Genomic DNA, 19,017 nt, shown 5'->3' with positions numbered 1-19,017 from the left:
TTGATATCTCTGGAGCTTCCTGCCTGACAGGACAGAGGAGCCTGGCGGGCTCTATAGTCCAATGGGGTCACAAAGAGTCAGACACAACTGAGCACGCACACCCGGCCTGACAGATGCCCAGAGACTGAACTGTGATGTTGGTTACATGACTCTGTCCTTTCACTGAAAATCATTACTTGTACTTTCAGTGGGTGAGTTTTATGGTGTGAAACTGCCCCAATAAAGCTGTAGCATTTCAACAGGAGCCCTGACCTGCTATTCTAGAGCCCTATTCTAGCCACACACAAGCTCGCCCCGGTTGGCCCCTCACCCCAGGGCTCTCTGCTGTCTGGCTTGCCAAGGGCCAGGCACCATGCCTGATGGGCGGATGACTGTGGGTCTTGAGCCAGACTAAGCCTCCATAAATCACCGGTCCCTGACTGGTGGGTCCTGGGGGCCTGTGGTGAGGGGAGAGGGAGGGGCTGTGGGCAGTGGATCCAGGGAGGTCGGCCAAGATGTAGTAGGCCAGGAGTCTCCACGTGGCTGTGTGAGTGAGTACACAGGCGTGAGAGCCTGCTGGACATTTTTAAGCACTCTGAAACACTCAGGCTGTTATCATGAGGCTCCCCAGAGGCTGGCAGGATGGTGGGGGGCACTTCTAAGTGGGAGGTGGGAAGACAGCCCCTGCAGCTGTCCCAGGCCTGGCAGTGGAAGCTCAGCCGGCCCACCTGGGAGCATTAACCAGGGTACTCAGGTCTTAAATTTGGGGCCAAAAATGTAAGTTCTTCAGCATCACGCCAAGAAATAGTGCAAAGAATACCTTCACATGTGCAGATGAATGGGGACTGCAGGGACACTTGGGTGGGGGAGGGCCTCTGTTTTCCAAGTTTGGGGCCTTCTGGGTAAATCCTGGAGTCAGGATTCAGGAAGCAGAGACCTGGGGTCTTGATCAAGGTGCAAACTTTGGGCTGTTTTCTTCCCAAAACATTGGGGGTCCCAAGTGGGGCCCCTCACACTCCATACTTAGGGGCCAGATCTCCTCCTGCCCACACATTAGGATCCAGTCAAGGCCTTGAGTCTGGTGTGCGTGCAACCTTGGCTGGGGCCCAGATGTGGGATGTGAATTAGGGGCATGTGTGGAGTGAACTGGTTGCCAGAGAGTGGGATAGGTGTTGGGATAGGTCCAAAACCTTTCCCCATGGGTTTGGCTCTCTGTGGGCAGGGCCTGATGGTCTTGGTGTACACAGGAGGTCCAACCAGGATGCTGTACACAGGAGGCATGAGATTAAACCCCTACGTGTGTTGTATGTGATCCACCCCCCACCGCCCCCCCCCAAGGTCTGGGGAGGGAGAGGCAGGTGAGCTGCAAATAGGAGGGTAATTCTGGCTCGTGGTTTCAGTTTGGGCTCCAAGTTCCTGCCCTGGAGTGCTGTCCCAGCCACCCGTCCTCCCCGAGCAGGTTGAGGCCGGTGGCTCCCCGCCTCAGTCGCCCCAGGGTCTCAGGCCCCACAGCCAGGGCCTGGCTCAGGCCGGACGGCACCCTCCACCACGGCTGGACGTGTCCCCTCCCCGGTCAGGCGGATGGGCTCCTCCAAGTGCAGGAGGTCGTCCTGGGGGTCCTGCCTCCCTTGACAGCCCACCCACACTGCTGCGGCAGACAAGGCTCAGGGAGCTCGGCGTTTATTGTTCCAGGTGCTGAAGCCGTGAGGGATGGAGCCTCATGGCAGTTGGGAGGAACGGGTGCCACGGGGCCGCGCTCGTGCCAGGAGGAGGGTCCCAGGCAGGCAGCTTGTGTGGGGACATGGTGACCTGCCACAGTGTACCCGGTCACACGTCAGGTACGCACTCACGTCTGCAGGGGGCCGCTGAAGACTCCACTCACCACGGCCTTTAGGAGCTGGCCCTGGGCCCGAGCCTCCTGCAGACCCTCACAGATGGACAGGGCAGGGGGCACTTCTTGGCGTTATGAGGAAAGCGGCTGCGCTGATAGAGCTGAAGTGAGTGAGGGGTGAGGGAGAGCCCGGAGCTTTCTGGAAGAGGACTGGGGGAGGGCAGCAGACAGTGGTGAGGGTGGTCCAGGAAGGACCTGGGCTCCGGGGGCCACTCCCCACGGCCTACCCCCAGGGCCCACAGGGAGGCTGGGGCTGTTCAGACGCAGAGACTCCCACAGGCCGCCTGGGACAGCGCGATGGTCTCAGTGGCCTGCTGGCTGCTGGAGGACACGGAGCGACCCGAGCCACGCTGGCAGCGGGTGTGGCCCTGCGGGAGGCTGCGGACGCCCACAGGCGCACCGGCGCCCCTGCTGTGGAGCGAGCGTTGGCGGTAGTCACGATAGTTCTTGGTGAGCAGCGTGTAGAGGAAGGGGTTCACACAGCTGTTGCCATAGGTGAGGCAGGTGGTCAGGTAGTTGACGATGCGGGCGGAGCGGGGAGCGAGCGGTGGGGCCCCGCGGTACTGGGCAAGGAGCTGCCACAGCCAGAAAGGCAGGAAGCAGGCCCAGAAGAGCAGCACGATGCCCAGGATGAGATAGAGCACCCTGGGGTTGGGCAGCCGCCGCGTCTGCGTGAAGGAGGCCCGCTGCGACAGCCAGTAGGCCCGGGCCAGGCGGACGTAGAGCAGCCCAATGACCACGCCGGGCCCCACGATGCTGGTCCCGAAGAGCAGCGTCAGATAGGCGCGGTGGGTGCGCTGGCCCCAGGCCGGCAGGCAGAGGCTCTTGTGGCCCCTGCGGACCAGCCGGATGGCCAGCATCATGGGCAGTGCCAGCAGCAGTGCCAGCAGCCACGTGCCCAGCGCCAGGACCTTGCGGTAGCCCTTGGAACGCTGCACCATGTCCAGTGGCCTCACCACGGCGGCGTAGCGCTCCCTGCTCATGAGGGTCAGGGTGAAGATGCTGGCGTGCATGGTCAGGAAGTCCAGGCTGAAGAGGATGCGGCAGCCCACATCGCCGAAGTTCCACCTCTTGGTGACGTAGGTAGCTACAATGAAGGGGATGCTAAGCAGGTAGAGGAGGTCCGCCAGCGCCAGGTTGATGACGTAGACATACATGGAGGCCGAGGCGTGCAGGAAGCGGCACATGACCGTCAGCGTGTACACGTTGCCGGCCATGCCCACTACGCCCATGGCCGAGAGCACCACCCCGATGGTGCCTGTGGCCACCAGGTCCTCCAGGGAGTTGGGCTCCGTTGGGCTGGCCAACGAGCTGTTGAAGGACGCATTGGGGGCACCAGGCAGCTCGGGCATGGCGCTGCCCATCGTAGCCAGCACCGGGAACCTGCTCGATGGCTCTGGGCTCAGTGCCATCTCTGCCACCTCACACTGGGCTTGGGGCTGGGGCCGGCTGCTCCTTTAGGCAGAGAGGGGGCATCTGTGGGTAACAAGCTTGTCCTGCGGGAGAGGATGCTCATTAAAGATGCAGGTCAGGCACCCCTTCCCACTCCCAAGAGGCCATAAGAGGCCACAGTTCTCACCGGGCTGGGGAGGCCTGCAGAGGGACAGGGCTCACCAACTGTGACACCCCCTTGGGGACTCTCCGGTGCAGAACTCTAACACTCTGCCTCAGTTCCCCAGCTATCCAGGGAGACCAGAGAACCACCCAGACCAGTTGCCCCCAAGCATGCCCCAGTAGCACTCCCACCCTGGGCCACAATGCAAGTTCAAAGGCCTCTCAGCTGGCTGGCCTCTCCTGAAAATCAGGCCACAGCAGGCATAATCCAGGATGCTTCACTCCTGGATGAACCAGCAGTCCTCACTAGGCCTCCTCACTTCCTCATCCATGAAGGGCAGGGAAGCCGGGCTGACCCCTGTGTCTTCCTCCCCATTTAGTTCTCCTGTATGTTTTTAAAAAATACATTTTGTTCAGATTGCAAAAGTAGTATCTGCCAACTTTAAAGTTCAAATAGGAAAATAAGTTAGATAAAGAGGGGAAAGCCCTCATAATCTTCCTTTATTCACATGCGGGAAATAAACCTGACTCCTTTCTCCCACCACACAAGAAAACAATTCAAGGTGGACTGTGTACCTGTATGTAATAGATTAAATCAATTAATTAATCGAGCTCTGGAAGAAATGTAGGAGAATATCTGCACGACCGTGGGTAAACAAAAATTTCTCAAAAAAAAAAAAAAAGAGCATGAAGTACTTGTAGTAAAAGACCCACCAATTGGATTTCATGAAAATTAAGAACTTCACTGAGAGTAAAAGATGTAAACCATGGACTGGGAAAGATTATCTGAAGACACATATCAGACAAAGAACTAGTAATCAAAATACGTGAAAGAACTACAAATCAATAAAGACCAATGACTCAACTGAAAGAAAAAAAAGACAAAATTTGAACAGGAAATTCATAAAACTGCTGGGAGGACATGAAGGAAATGAACTCCTGAACTGCTAGTGGAGGACGAGAACAGTGCAGCCGCCTGTGGCAAACACTCTGGCATCCTCAGAAAAGTTGGACACGCGTCTGTGCTCTCATCCAGCAGTTCTACTCTTAAGTTTATGCCAAGAAAAATAAGTGCAAATGGCCGCAAAAAGCAAGAGTGAGAACGTTCATAGCAGTCAGAAGCTGGAAAACACCCAAACGTTCATGAATAGCAGTGTGGATAAAGAAACTGTGACACCCCCCCTCCCCCATAAAAATGCTCCAAGGCGAAGAAGAAATGAAATTATTGAACAGCCAACAACTTGATGAAACTCAAATATGCTCTGTTGAGTTGGGGGGGGGTGGGGGGCGGGGAAGAAACGAAGCACACACGAAGAGTACACACTGTTATTCCCTTTCCCTGAAGCTGGGGAAAAGGCAACATCTCTACCAGTGGTTGAAGAGGGTGCCAACTGGTAGGGGGCACCAGAGAGCACTCGGGGGAATGGACTTTTGCTATGTTCTCACGTGGCGCTGGTTACACAGGTGTCCTGGTAGCTCAGATAGTAAAGAATCCGCCTGCAGTGCGGGAGACCTGGGTTTGATCCGTGGGTTGGGAAGATCCTCTGGAGGAGGGCATGGCAACCCACTCCAGTATTCTCCCCATGGACAGGGAAGTCTGGCGGGCTATGCAGTCCATGGGGATCCCAGGAGTCAGACAGGACTGAGCGACTAAGCACAGACATGTAAAAACTCCTGGAGTTGCATACCCATGACCCGTGCTTACTGTTGAAAATTACCCTCATAAGAAAAAAAAAAAAAAAAAAAGAGCTAAAACTTGAATACTTGAATGAGAGGAGAGGCCCCTTTATCTCCCGATCTCCCCACATCCAGGGATAATGTGGCCGGATAAAACTGGCTCCCGGTTTTTTCCCTCTACAGGTACAGCGTTCGCACTAACATGGATAAACTCGGGGTGTCCAACCGGCGTGGCGTGGTCTGAGCCCTCGGTGCAAATGGGCAACCTGGGTGCAGAGACGCTGTCCTAGGCCCCCTGCCCGTGGGACCTGGCCCAGCATCGGGCCTGGCAAGGGGAGCTGGGGTCCTTCCTACCGGCTCGAGGCGCCCTCCACGGCCGCAGCCCCCAGTGGGTCGGGGTTCCAGAGCCCTCCCGCAGAGGCTGCCGCGAACCTGGCGGAGGACCTCCCAGGAGGGACGCGAAACAGCCGCCGAGCCCACCGCGCACACCTCACCGCTCGCCACCCTCCGAAGCGCCGCGCATCTCCCCAGGGGGCGCTGGGAGGGCTTCGTGGCCAAGAGATCCTGCCGGGGACGGCGCGGGCCGGCGGGGAGGGCGCCCCGCGCCCCGGGTCCCGGCCCCTGCTCCCGCCCCGCACCTTCGCAGTGCCTACGCCCACCTCCGTCACCCGGCAGTCGGGTGTGGTCGCCGAGCCCCCCGGGGTCGTGCTCTGGACTGGCGCTTCGTCGCCAAGCGTCTCCAAACGCTCAGCGCGGCACGGAAACCTTTCCGAGGGCTCTGCCCGGTAGAGGCGCGCAGAGGACGTGGGGGCTCCCAGGGGCGCGTGGTGGAGGGGAGCCCGCCCGCCGGTCTCGCCCGGAGAGCCGCGCTCCGCGCCCAGGCCCCTGTCGTCGCCGCCACCTGCCCTACTGCCAGCTGGGAATGCGCGGCGGCCCAGCGCCCGGCCCGGATATTAATAACCCGGGGGAGGGGGGCGGCTGGAGAGGGGGCGAGGATGCGCTGCGGTGGGGGGAGCCACGGAGGCCCGGGGAGGGGAGGGCAGCAGGGGCGGTAGCGGGGGGTGGCCAAGCGAGAAGGCAGATCACGATCGCAGCTGGGACCCCAGACGCATCCGTGGGGTGAAGTTCAGTCCAGCCTGGTTGGCCCCACCGCGGAGCGTCTCTGCTTCCCTTCGCCCTCTGCACTCCACCACCCCTCAGTTTCCCGGACACTGAGCTTCAGAGTCGGATTTAGATTGTCAGTCAAGCCCTGGACCCTCCCCTGCACCTGGTGGGGACGCAGTGGGTGGAGGGTGGTTCTGAGAGACCCATGCGAGGCCAGGACCCAGTGTCATTAAAGACATTCATAATCTGCACTCGTCACTATTTCCAAAACCTTTTATCAAGGCAAACCTTTTATAGTCCCCATTAGACAACTCAACATCCCACTCCCCCAGACCCTGACAACCACCATTCTCCTTTGGTCTCCATGGATTCCACTACTCTAAGGACCCCTTGCGAGTGGGACCATACATTTGTCCCTTAGCGTCTGGCTTCTTTCACTTACCACGATGTCTTCAAGCTTCTTTCATGTTGTAGCAAGGGTCAGAGTTTCCATCGTTTTCAAGACTGAAGAGTATTCTGTGAAGACTGAAGAGTATCTCCTGATTGAAGATAAACCACTTTGTTTTTCCCTTCATCCCTGATGGATTCTTTTGGTGATGGTGGCTAATGCTGCTATGAATATTTTGATTTATAATTTTCTGTTCCTTTTATGCATCATGGTCCTTTCTTTATTTCTTTGAAAAATCCTAACCGCCCTTAGTTGTCAGATCTTTTCCAGATGACTCCATTTTCAGGGACCCTGGGGCCCTCCGAGCACTGCTCTCCACTCCTCATTGACCCTGAGCCTGGAGGCTCCTGGTATGGGGGTGTGCCTGAGTCACCCCACTGCTACTCTCGGACAGGTGGACTCATAGGCAGGTCTTCTTCTCATCCTCCTGCCCTGTGGACAGGTGATTCAGGCTGGTCGGCCTCATGGTGTTCAGGCTCATCTGCTGCCTTTGGTCCAAGCACCCTGTAACCAAGGGCAAGCCCAGGTCACAGAGAGAAGCTTCCAGGAACACAGCCAGGGTTAGCTGCTGGGGTCACTGAGCAGCCTGGCTTGACATAGGCCCTCAGGACTGCAGGCTGAGAAATATGGATGATCAAGGACAGCATCTGTTTAGGTGTTGGTCAGCTCCCTGCCCATCTCAGAGCAGCCTTGGTCTCATCTCCTGGTCATGATGTCCTGCAGAGACACAGGCCACACAGCCCATGGCCTCCTCTCTGTTTGCACCATGAGGGAAGGACAGACACCCATCCATCTTGCATGTTAGACAGACCCCATGGATGGCAGGGGAGGGGCTGGGCTGTCCTGAGTGTGAGTGACAGGAGCCAATGGAAGGAGGGGGAAATATCGTGAAACCTGAAGGTGACCGTGGCTGATATGTCCTCTCAAGGGACGTCATCAGGGAGATTATCTGAAACTCTTCCTCTATTGCACTGTGTCCTTAGCCTGGACCTGAGAGGACCTGAATGCCTGCAATGGTGGGGCTTGGGGCTTGAGGAGAGAGGGCCAGGATTCTGCAGGGAGCTGGTGCTGCTGTCCTCAGGTTCCCTAAGATCTAAGGTTCCCTAAGTTTGCTCTTTGCAAACTTAACTCTGCCTGTCTCTGATTCACTTTATGGACCATTAAATCACAATCATAAAGCTCCCACTTTCCACAAATGTGACTTTAAAGCTTTGCTCTGCATGTAATGGGGTTTCCCTGGTGGCTCAAATGGTAAGAAATCGTCCTGCAATGCAGGAGATCCAGGTTTGATCCCTGGGTCGGGAAGATGTTCTGGAGAAGGGAATGGCTACCCACTCCAGTATTCTTGCCTGGTGAATTCCCTGGACAAAGGAGCCTGGTGAGTTACAGTCTATGGGGTCACAAAGAGTTGCATGACTGAGCCTGCCTCTGATTCATTTTTATGGACCATTAAATCATAAATCATAATCATAAAGCTCCTACTTTCCCCAAATGTGACTTTAAAGCTTTGCTCTTCATATAATGTGTTCATTATGTTTTGAAATGATCATTTTTCTGCAAGAACTCTTTTCCAACTGGATTACTAAATTAGGTGGAAAATGAGATGCCATAGGCTGAATCTGGCTTCATGGGGTCTCTTCACAGGTGCCCACCCAGCCTGACCACAGACTTGTCAGAGGCACGTCTTGTCACTGTCCTGTCCCCTCAGCCCCTAAAAAAAATGCCTTGGAAAGAGAAAGGGGAGGGAGTAGGACTGGGGGTGGAGGGAAAACAGGCCTCAGTGCACCTGTAAGAGTCTAGGCCTGCCCCTTGCAGGAGAGCAAAGACTGGAAGGAGTCCAGAGTTGGGCAGACATGGCCCATGTAGCCTCACCAGTCACTGACAGAGACTTTCTGAGGCCCAAGGGGGGGCCCCTGCCCCAGAAGGAGGTCCTAGAAGGGACACACCAGCTTGGCCACCCCTCCCCCAGCCCAGGGCCCTTCTGCAGTCAGTAGCTAACTGTGTTTTCCAGGAGATTCTTCCCTTGATGCTGTTGCTAATGTTGTTACTTGATTTCAATTTCAGAAACAATTTCCCCAATCCTTGTCTCATATACTTAAGATATGAGACCCAGCTGGAGGGATGAGTATTGCAATCAAACCAATTAAAACATGTCCAGGTCTCCAGCTGGAGGCGGGCCCCTATAGACTAGCAGAGAGCCTCCAGCTTCTGAGCAATCCACGTGACTGAAGTGCATGAGAGTTCAGAGAGGTCCCAACTGTAAATATCCGGGTTCAGGAAAGCTGGATGTCAGGAGAGGGAGGAGAAATGTCAAGTACACACAACACTGTCTCTCTCATTATTGACATTGGGGCCCCTAGGGGAGCCCTGTGGCCCTTTTGCCTAGAGGAGAGGCACTGCAGGTCCAACGCTGCTGCCTCCCAGGTCCCAGGGGGCCATACAGGCCGGGTAGCCTGTGGAAAAGGGCCCCAATTCAGAATCCATGAAACTGTGTATTCTGAGTGAAAAGGCTGGAGGAAGAGGCCCCAAGAGCCCTTCTGGGGATGGCAAAGTGGGAGTTGGTGCAGGGGATGGGGTAGAAACCCCAGGGCTTCCAGTTCTGTCCTGAAAGCAGGACAACCAAGGCCACGTCCTCACATTCTCCATGGGCTCTAACTCCTGATTCTGTCTAGGTAGCAGAGTACAGAGGCCCTGCTCCCCTCAGCATGGCCATCACGCTCCTTCCTGCCTCCTTGGGAAACCAGAAGGTCAGGGCCCCACCTTCGTGAGGCCCTTTAGTCCCACCCCTGAAAACAGCAGTGGAGTGGGTTGCCTGGGCCTCTAAACTAATGGAGGCACCTCTGCTGCGGCCAGAATCTGAGATAGGGGGTCCCTGTTCCTACAGGTCTCTCCTGGAGTATTTAAGCGCACACTCAGATAGACTTTAGGTTTAAAAATCTCCAGGACCATCATCACCATCAACTTTACCACCACCTCCATCACCATCAGCAGCAGCAGCAGCACCACGATCAGCAGTGGCAGTATTTTACCTTCTCTCTGTACATAACATACACCTGGGTGCCTCTGTCTAGCTCAAGTGATGGTATTTTTCCATATTTGCTTCCAATGGTTGTTTAAGGAAATTATGCATCCCCAGTCCTCCAAGTTCCCATTCTACTCTCTCCCCAGAGGCACCGCTGTCCTGACTTTGTGGTGACTCCCAGACTTTGTTTTTGATCATGTCTTTTCCATGTGCAGTTCATAATGTGCTTTAACATTTTTGTAAATGGAACATACTGTACCTATCTTTTTGCATTTTATTTTTTCTCTTAACCTGACAGATATGAGCTCACTCGCCCTCTGAAAGGCTCTGTGGTTCTCCACGCCATACACATCAACTAATCTGGCCTTTCCTAGGGCTAGATTTTGACCAGAGTCAGGCAGAGAGCCCTGGACCAGATACGGAAATGGCCAAGGACGTCTGGACGCCAGCTGCCTCAGTGTGGATCTGGGTGCCTTCCCTGGGCCACTGCGTGGCCTCAGGGGAACTACCGTCTCTCTGTGCCTCAGTTTCCTCATCTGTAAAATGTGACTAAAAGTAGACGTTATCTCATCCGATGTTGAGAGCTTTAAAGGAGTTTATGCTTGTTAGTGCTGGTGGCTCTCAGTAACCACTGGTGGTCAAGACAATGATGGCAATGAAGGCGAAGGTGACGCCATGGCCCCTGCCTTTAAGAAATGTTCGGTCTAGTAAGGAGAAGAGCCACGGTCACCTTTCATGTGGCTTCCCAAGACAGAAAGGCAGCTGCATCTGGGCTGTGTTTGGCTCCTGGCTTAGTGAGGGGAAGAGACAGATATCCCCTCTAACCACAGAGGCGGGCTGGTCTAGGAGGGGGTCCTGGAGGAGGGGGCTCTCTGTGCTGTGGGACTGCTAGGACATGGCAGGGGGACGTGATTCTCCTAAATCTTAGGGGTCCGTGTGGTATGACCTGCTAGGCACAAGGCTGAAGCCCCCAGAAGACAGCGATTAAAGCTGGAACAGGCCACAGTCTCAGCTCAAGCCAAGGAGTGGTCAAACGTCCCCTCGTGCAGTGAGGTCCTGGGTGCCTGGACATCTGCCCTGTGCTACTGTGGCCTGTGCAGGTCAGGCTGTGGCCCATCAGCAGCAATAGCACAAGGCCCAGAGGCCCCGAGACCTGGGCCTTCAGAGGGTCAGGCTGCAGGGGAGGGGGTGCACGCCTCCTTCATACCATGCTAGGGCCCCCACGGGAACAGGCCACATCTGGACCCCATGTCACCTCCTCAGGTGCTAGCAGTGACTGTAGCCCAGCCTTCAGCTGGTGAGGGGGTGCCTGAGGTTGGGGTAGGGAAGTCTCAGTCTGTAGTTGTCTTCCCTGCCTAACACAGATACTTCTAAAGAAGCCCCAGAAACGTTAGCAGATTTCTGTCTGTAGGTTGGGGCAGGAACCCCTTTCCTGAAAGCACGTGCTTCACCCATGTTGCCCCCAACACAGAAATCATTGCTGTGGCAGGACAATTTGTGGAGACACTTCATCCTTCCTGCGGTGTTTCCACCAAGGGCCCAGGGTCTGGGCACTGGAGATCACGGACCACCGCAGAAACAGAGGCTCCTGCAACACAAAGATGCCCCCAGGCCCCAGGGGCAGGGTTGACTTGGACTGGAGCAGGTCCCTCAGAGGCGGGAGGAGCCCCAGGCCTGGTTGTGGTCAGCGACATGGACACGCATCTTGATCGTGTCCATCAAGCTCCTTCCCTGCACAGAATAGCAGGAGATCTGGCCAGTCCTGTCCTCCTGCTTCCTTCAGAAATACCAGAAGCTCTGGGGTCATAGGTCCCCACCCCCACCTCACTTGATGGGCAGCTGCTCTCAGGGTGGTTTGGAAAAACCATGGCGTACGTTGTACAACCCTCTCTGCGGCACTTCCCAGGGCTGGGAATGCTGCCAGCACTGCAGCAGATGTTTCTGGAAGGGGCCTGCACCACAGACGGTGGGATGCCACATGCCCGTGCCCTCTCCCTTCCCTTTGGACCCCACCCTATCTGTCCTGTGCTTTTTCCAGTGCTCTCGGCCTAGTTCCTCACGGAGTCTCACACCAGGTCTGACCTCCTGGGGCCGGCGCGCCATCGACTGATAAAGTACAGAATCCAGTTAAATTTGAATTGCTGATCAATGACAAATTACTTTTAATGCTGTTTGGGACACCTGACAGGAATATCCCTCCACAGGCGCCCAGGCTGTGAATGCAATAAGCATAATTATTTGTGCTGCTGCTGGATTTGAGAGAAAATCACCATGTAATTGTATACAGTGGGAAGGCCAAAGTCTCCACTAAAGGCCCAAGTTGACTGTTGCTGTTTTAATGGAAAGAGTGGATTAATTCACACTGGAGCGGTATGGAGGGGCTGGGGGTATTGTTGGCACTGTTCTTCACAGGTCCTCCAAAGAGAGAACAGACAATTATCCCTACTCTGGGCCAATGTTCTACATATTTTACTTTTGATTTTTTTTTAATTGCAGTGAAATTCACATAACATAGTTAACTATTCAGTGGCTTGTAGTACTTTCACAATATTGTGCAGCTATTACTTCCATCTAGTTCCAGAATATTTTCATCACCTCAGAAGGAGACCCTATACCCACTAAGCAATTATTTCCTCCTCCCCCTTTCCCTCAGTCTCTGGCAACCATTCGTTGCTATTGTTTCCATGGATTTGCCTATTCCGAGTATTTCACATAAGTGAAATTATACAATGCAAACTCTTTTGTGGCAACTCCATTCACTTATCACAGTTTTCAAGATTTATCCATGTTGCAGCATCAGAACGTCACTCCTTTTCGTTTTTGCTTTAGTCGCTTCAGTCCTGTCCCACTCTTTTGCAGCCCTGTGGACTGTCGCCCGCCAGGTTCTTCTGTCCATGGGATTTCCCAGGCAAGAATACTGGAGTGGGTAGCCATTTCCTTCTCTAGGGGATCTTCCTGACCCAGGGATCGAATCTGTGTCTCCTGCATTGGCAGGTGGATTCTTTACCACTCAGCCAACAGGGAAGCCTCATTCTTTTTATGGCTGAATAATAATACCCCACTGTATGGCTAGATCACAGTTTGTTTCTCCATTTGTCAGTTGATGAACTTTTGGGTTGTTTTCACCTTTTGACTATTGTGAATAATGCTGTTATAAGCATGTGGGTATATGTTATTAAATTATTTGGGTATATACCTAGGAGTAGAATTGCTGGGTCATATGGAAATTATATGTCTAATTTTTTTTAGGATACACCTGATCTTATTTCATCTTCACCATTACCTTATGAATTGATGTTTTCCCCATTTTCAGATGAGAAGAGCTGAGGAACTAGCTGTAGCCTCTTGGCAAAGAGCTGGGACTCTTGCTTGGGTGCTATTTCAGGGCTGCCTCCTCCTGACCTCAGCATCACCGCAGTACTGCAAAGCAGCTGGGTCATTAAAAAAAAAAAAGATAGCCTGCCTCAAACTAGGGTTTGCTGGAGCCATGAATAAATGGACTGTTTAACCTGGAGGGACAGAGAAAGAAGGGGGTGAAGGCAAGATCACACTCTTTATTTGGAAGAAGAGCCATATGTGTATTCAAATACAGACTCCAAGTTGATAAATGCCTACAGAGTTATGAGATCATGTTGAAATGAAGTATTTTGAGTGACTGCTGTATCAATGCCTTCCCTCCATCTAATTAGCATCAGATGTCTTTAAGACCTGCCTGGAGATTCACATCTGAAAGATATGAGAGAAAAAGACTGTTTCCAAATGTCAATGAAAGGACCTTACTGCTATGTCAATACCTAACATGGCAGCAACTCCCCAACTCCCACACCTTGAGTAGACCCTTAGACTGGCATCTTTCACTGAAAGGGACACAGCTCATCTTTGAATGACTGGAGGCTCTGCTAACCAGAAACTTCCAGCGGAGGATTGTGGAACCCTCTAGATTGGTTGTTTATAAGGAAGAGAAGTCACCAATTAAGAGCTTCTTCCTAGCACTTGGACAAGACCTCCAAAGCTTCCTTCTCCTGTAAGTCTGTGCAAAGAATGGAGAGGCTGATGCACATGGTCCCCCATTTCCCTCCCCCGTGTCATGAACATCATTAGCAATTTTTGTGTATGGTTCTACCTCTAGTTTTTTTGTTTGTTTTTAAATATCAGGGGCACAAATTTAGATTGACTAAAATCTGCATTTGATGACACAGTCTCATTGTTCAAAGCATGGCCCTTTGTTATTTTAAGCATGTGTGTATATATTTGTTGTTTACAAATAATGTGATAAATACCTGTAAGCACTAGGAGCCAAAAAACTGACCAGAATCCTCATCTGGCCTGTGCTGCTCCCCCCTCTGTCCCCTGCTTCCAGGGGACTTAAATCTGTAAAGGTGACTTGACTGGGACACTTAGACAATAAGGACTAGCTGAGGATGAATCAAGACAGGGCTTTGATGCACAACTCTTAATACTTTATTAAATTAAAAAAAAACAAGAACTAAACTGTCAAACTGCATTAAAAGGCCAACATTTAAAACCAGGCCTTCTCTCACTACAGACCAGAATGTCCAGTGCTGCTGACAGGGTCCTGTGGAGACCCAGAGACCACCTGGTGACCCTGTCACCCAAGACTGAGAGTATGTATCCCACCCATGACATTTCTCTACAAGTCAAGGGCACGGCTCTGCACCCTGCTCTTCATGCCACATTCTACAGCAGTCGTTCACACCAGCGCATCCTTGTCGGCTTCATGCTCCTAACTCCATGATAGGTGGCTTCTCTCCTCAATACTGATATTTGTGTTGTTTCCTTGTTAGGCTGTGGTAGGTCCCATTTCTTAACCTCTGGCCACTCACCATTCTTCCTCCCCAGGCCCAAGTCGCCATCCATTGCTAATGCCTACCCTGGCTGCTGTGGAGCGATCAGTCCTTCTAGCCTCTGATGTTCTGGGGAGGCCAGGACATGGTGACCATGTGGACCTCAGTCCCTCAGTGCTGGGACCCTGGGTTGAAGGGCTGGAAACGTGGCAGCTCTCCCAGGGCCGAGGCTCCCACAGCAGCCAGCTTCTCCCCAGGCTCTCTGGGCCCACTGGTGCTGGCATCCCCTCCTTGGGTGGAGGACTGTGGCCTAGAGGCTGAGTCCCCCACCTCTGCCTTCCTCTTGGCCCAGGGTGAATAAAAGAGGATGGTGAATCCCCTCTTAAGCAGGGCTGAATCTGCAGGCACCAGCTCTTCAGTCTGCCCTGGAAGGGAGGATTCCAGAATGCTTAGCTTCCAGAGGTGCAGTTCCTGCTTCTGGGGTGCATCTTGGAGTCTCACCACCCACACCTCATCAGGCTCCAGCAGCAGTTTCCAACACTGGTCTGGGGTCATTTGGACCCTTTTTGGCTTCATCTTCTGGAGGTAGACAGCATCATAGCAGCCCACTAGGGAGAGGATCTGCAGGTCCAGTAAACAGGCTTCAGCCTCAACAGGGTCCATGTCCTGGGTGGTGCCCAGCTCCAAAACCATGGGCTCTCCTGGAGGCAAGTCCACTTTGAAAAACCCCTCCCATGGAACAGAGGGGCTTGGCCAGTGGGAACAGGTAGGGATTCCCCCAAATCTCCAGGGAAGGCCCTGGGTCCAGTCAGCATCTTCAGCATCCAGGTCCAGGGGTACCGCATCCTGAGGCTGCAGCTCGGTGGGCACAAAGTGATCATCTAGGTCCATGTCTTCTGACTCCACAGGGCCTGATGCCAGGGTGTCCAATCCCCAGCCCACAGACTCGCCCTGTGCAGGCTGCCATAGGCCCTGCGGCCAGTTTGGCCCCATCCCTGGGGATGACCCTTGCTCAGACCCTGTCTCTGAGTTATCCATAAGCTCAGGGTCCCAATCTCCATCTTCCCAGTCTTCTAACTCTAGCTGCTGCTTAAGGTCCAGAAAGGCAGCCTTGTAACAAGCAAAGCAGATCCTTAGCTGGCTGCCATGTTGAAGCTGATACATCCAGGATGCATGGAGATAGGACATGCCTTCTGCCTCATACCGCTTGCTGACTGGAGGGCACATGGCCAAGCTGCCTGCCTCCTGAGAGAGAGACAGCAGGAGCAGGACTAGCTGTGATCTTAGACGGTCTGGCCCACAGAAGGGGGCACAGAAGAGCAAAGGTCAGGGAGGAGGGGCAAGAGAACAGAGGAGAAAGTTAAGATCACCAGGAGAAGAATTTGGGGTGGGTGTGGATGAACTGGGTCCCAATCCAACAGGGACCTGTAGAGGTTGGGAGCGAAGAAACTCTGGAAATAACTTCTGCTGATGCCAGGGCTCGGTCCTCTGGGAGCTGCAAAGAAAAGCAGTGAGGTTAGGGCGCCCCCAGCAGGCAGGAGGGAGCAAGTCACACAGGGAGGAGAATCTGACCACATCTGACAAAACCTGAGGACCTGACAGAACCACAAAGAATCACTCAGAATCTGAGGGTCCTGTCAGAATCTGACCAAATCTGACAGAACCCGAGAGAATCGGTCAGAACCTAAAGGAATCCGTCAGAACCTGACCAAATCTGACCGAATCTGACAAAACCTGAGGGAAACTTTCAGAACCTGAGAGAGTCTATTAGATCCTAAGGAAACCTATCAGAACCTAATAGAATCAGAGAGAATCAATCAAAACCTTAGGGTCCTGTCAGAGTCACACCAAATCTGACAAAACCTGAGAGAACATGTCAGAACCTCAGAGAATCTGTCAGAACCAAAGGAAACCTGTCAGGACCTGACAAATAAAATTGATCAGACCCTGAGAGAATCTGTCAAAATCCGTCAGAAACTGAGGGAAACTGTGAGCACCTGAACAAATCTGACCAAATGTGACAGAACCTGACCAAGTCTGACAAAACCTGTTGGAACCTGAGAATGTGTGAAAACCTGAGGGAACCTGTCAGATCCTGACCAAATCTGACAAAACCTGCCTGAACCTGACAGAATCTGACAGAATTGGTCAGAACCTGAGGGAATCTATCAGAACCTAAGGAAATCTGTCAAAACCCGACAGAGAGAATCAGTCCGAACCTGAGGGATCCTGTCAGACCTGACCAAATCTGACTGAATCTGACAGAACCTGAGGGAACCTGACAGAACCAGAGAATTGGTCAGAACGTGAGGGTCCTGGCAGATCTTACCAAATCTGATAGAACCTGCCAGAGACTGACAAAACCTGAAAGAACGTGTTGGAACCTGAGAGAATGTCAGCACCTGAGGGAGCTGGTCAGAACCTGACCAAATCTGATAATACCTATTAGAACCTGTGAGAATCTGTGAGAACTTGAGGGAATCTGTCAGAACCTGAACAAATCTGACAAAACCTGACTGAACCTGACAGAATCTGAGAGAATCAGTCAGAACCTGAGGGATCCTGTCAGACCTGACCAAATCTGTCCAATCTGACAGAACCTGACTAAATCTGACAGAACCTGATGGAATCTGTCAGAACCCGACAGAACCAGAGAATCAGTCAGAACATGAGGGTCCTGTCAGATCTCACCAAATCCAATAGAACCTGCCAGAGAATGAGAAGACCTGAGGAAAACTAACAGAACCTGATAGAGCCTGAAAAAACCTGAAGGGACCTATTGGAACCTGAGAGAATATCAGAACCCAAGGGAGCTGGTCAGAACCTGACCAAATCTAACAGAACCTGACAGAACTAGTTAGAACCTCTTGGAATCTGATAGAGCTGTCAGAACCTGAGGGAACCTGACAGAATGTGTCAGAACCTGATGGAAACTGACAGAACCTGAGATATCTGTCAGAACCTGAACCTTATAAAACCTGAAGGAGCCTAACTGAACCACCCCCACCTGAGCTAGCCTGTTTGACCTGAGGCCATGCTGGACCACACTGGCACTGCAGGCTCCAAGCCTCACACTGTTAGTCTGTAGGCCTCACTCTTTTACTTCAAGGGGTTCTCACCCAGCTTGGTACCACGCTCCTGTGGGTACACGTGTGGAAAGGAGGGAAGGGATCCTGACTGAACATATAAAGAGCCGTTTCCCATGGTGCACTGGGCTCCATATTTCCCATGAGCCTCAGCCCACCAGGAAATAAAACTGCTGAGTCATCCTCACTTCCCTCCATCCCAGGAGAGCCTGTGTAGCCACCAGAGAGGGCAGTCTTGTTCCTCTAACCCTGTCACCAGGGTGATTGCTCCTGTGATATTTGCTCCTCTGAGGGCTGAGAAAACTGTTCCCATTGTTCTTTTCATTCTGCAGGTTTCTGAAATTGTGTGGGTGATCCTCTGTCTTATGGTTATTGTCACTTTGTGGGTCCCTTGGGTGACTGCCTGATCACAGAGCCTGTCTTTCTGTGGTTAAAATGGATTATTTCTTGTATCTCTTGATGAAAATTTCTTTATGAATTCCAGAAACTGATTAATTGCCAGTTATTTACAATTTAGGCATATTTCTGTCCCTTTGAATTTTCACTTTTAAAATAAAAGCTCTTATAAATAATAAATAATTGCTGGAGAGGGTGTAGAGAAAAGGAAAACATTGTTGGCGGGAATGTAAATTGGTACTGCAAGTATGGAGAACAGGATGGTTTTCTCAAAAAACTAAAAATAGAGTTGTCATATGATCCAGTAATCCCACTCCTGGACATGTATCCAGAGAAGACTGTAATTTGAAAAGAAACATGCACCCCAATGTTCATAGAAGCACTATTCACAATAGCTAAGGCATGGAAACAACCTAAATGTCCACTGACAGGCAAATGGATAAAGAAGATGTATCCCAGGTGGCACTAGTGGTAAAGAATCCACCTGCCAATGCAGGAGGTACAAGAGGTACAGTTTCAACCCCTGGGTAGGGAAGATCCTCTGGAGTAGAAAATGGCAACCCACTCCAGGATCTTTGCCTGGAGAATCCTGTGGATGGATGAGCCTTGCGGGCTACAGTCCATGGGGTCGCAAAGAGTCAGACGTGACTGAAGCAACTTAGCATATATATATAATAATCCATATATATATATAATAATCCATATATATATATAAGCCATATATATATATATATATAGATGATGGATTATTATTTGGTCATAAAAAAAAGAATGAAACATTGCCATTGACAGCAACATAGATGGACCTAGAGGTTATCATACTAAGGGAAGTCAGAAAGAGAAAGACAAATACCATATGATATTATATGTGGACTCTAAAATACAACACAAACAGAAACACTCTCACAGACATAGGAAACAGACTTGTGGTTGCCAAGAGAGATGGGGGATGTAGGAGAGAAGGATTGGGTGTTCGGGATTAATAGATGCAAACTATTATATAGAGAATGGGTAAACAATGTCATACTGTATAGGAGTGAAAGTGAAAGACTCCT

General features: G+C 52.2%; 2 protein-coding genes across 2 annotated transcripts; both read right to left on the bottom strand.

Moving 5' to 3' along the window:
* Positions 1 to 1,659: 1,659 nt before the first annotated feature.
* UTS2R (urotensin 2 receptor) lies at positions 1,660 to 3,341 on the bottom strand. The gene has a single exon (XM_020907262.2). It carries the CDS (start codon positions 3,280 to 3,282, stop codon positions 2,128 to 2,130), a length of 1,155 nt encoding a protein of 384 aa, XP_020762921.2. The 5' UTR covers positions 3,283 to 3,341; the 3' UTR covers positions 1,660 to 2,127.
* A 10,772-nt stretch (positions 3,342 to 14,113) lies between these two features.
* Positions 14,114 to 17,676, bottom strand: LOC110146410 (testis-expressed protein 19.2-like). Its single transcript, XM_020907263.2, has 2 exons — positions 17,600 to 17,676; positions 14,114 to 15,975 (listed from the first exon to the last, which is right to left on the bottom strand). The coding sequence occupies exon 2, from the start codon at positions 15,705 to 15,707 to the stop codon at positions 14,652 to 14,654; it is 1,056 nt and encodes a 351-aa protein (XP_020762922.2). The 5' UTR covers positions 15,708 to 15,975; positions 17,600 to 17,676; the 3' UTR covers positions 14,114 to 14,651.
* Between the last annotated feature and the right edge of the window lie 1,341 nt (positions 17,677 to 19,017).

This window comes from Odocoileus virginianus, chromosome 17 (assembly GCF_023699985.2).
Source record: "Odocoileus virginianus isolate 20LAN1187 ecotype Illinois chromosome 17, Ovbor_1.2, whole genome shotgun sequence".
NCBI lineage: Eukaryota > Metazoa > Chordata > Mammalia > Artiodactyla > Cervidae > Odocoileus > Odocoileus virginianus.
Note: the sequence above shows the minus strand (reverse complement) of the source record. Positions and strands in the feature narration are given on the sequence as shown.

Bases quoted from the DNA above. Each gene is read 5' to 3' on its own strand.
- UTS2R (XM_020907262.2), bottom strand. From the start codon at position 3,282: ATGGCACTGAGCCCAGAGCCATCGAGCAGGTTCCCGGTGCTGGCTACG.
- LOC110146410 (XM_020907263.2), bottom strand. From the start codon at position 15,707: ATGTGCCCTCCAGTCAGCAAGCGGTATGAGGCAGAAGGCATGTCCTAT.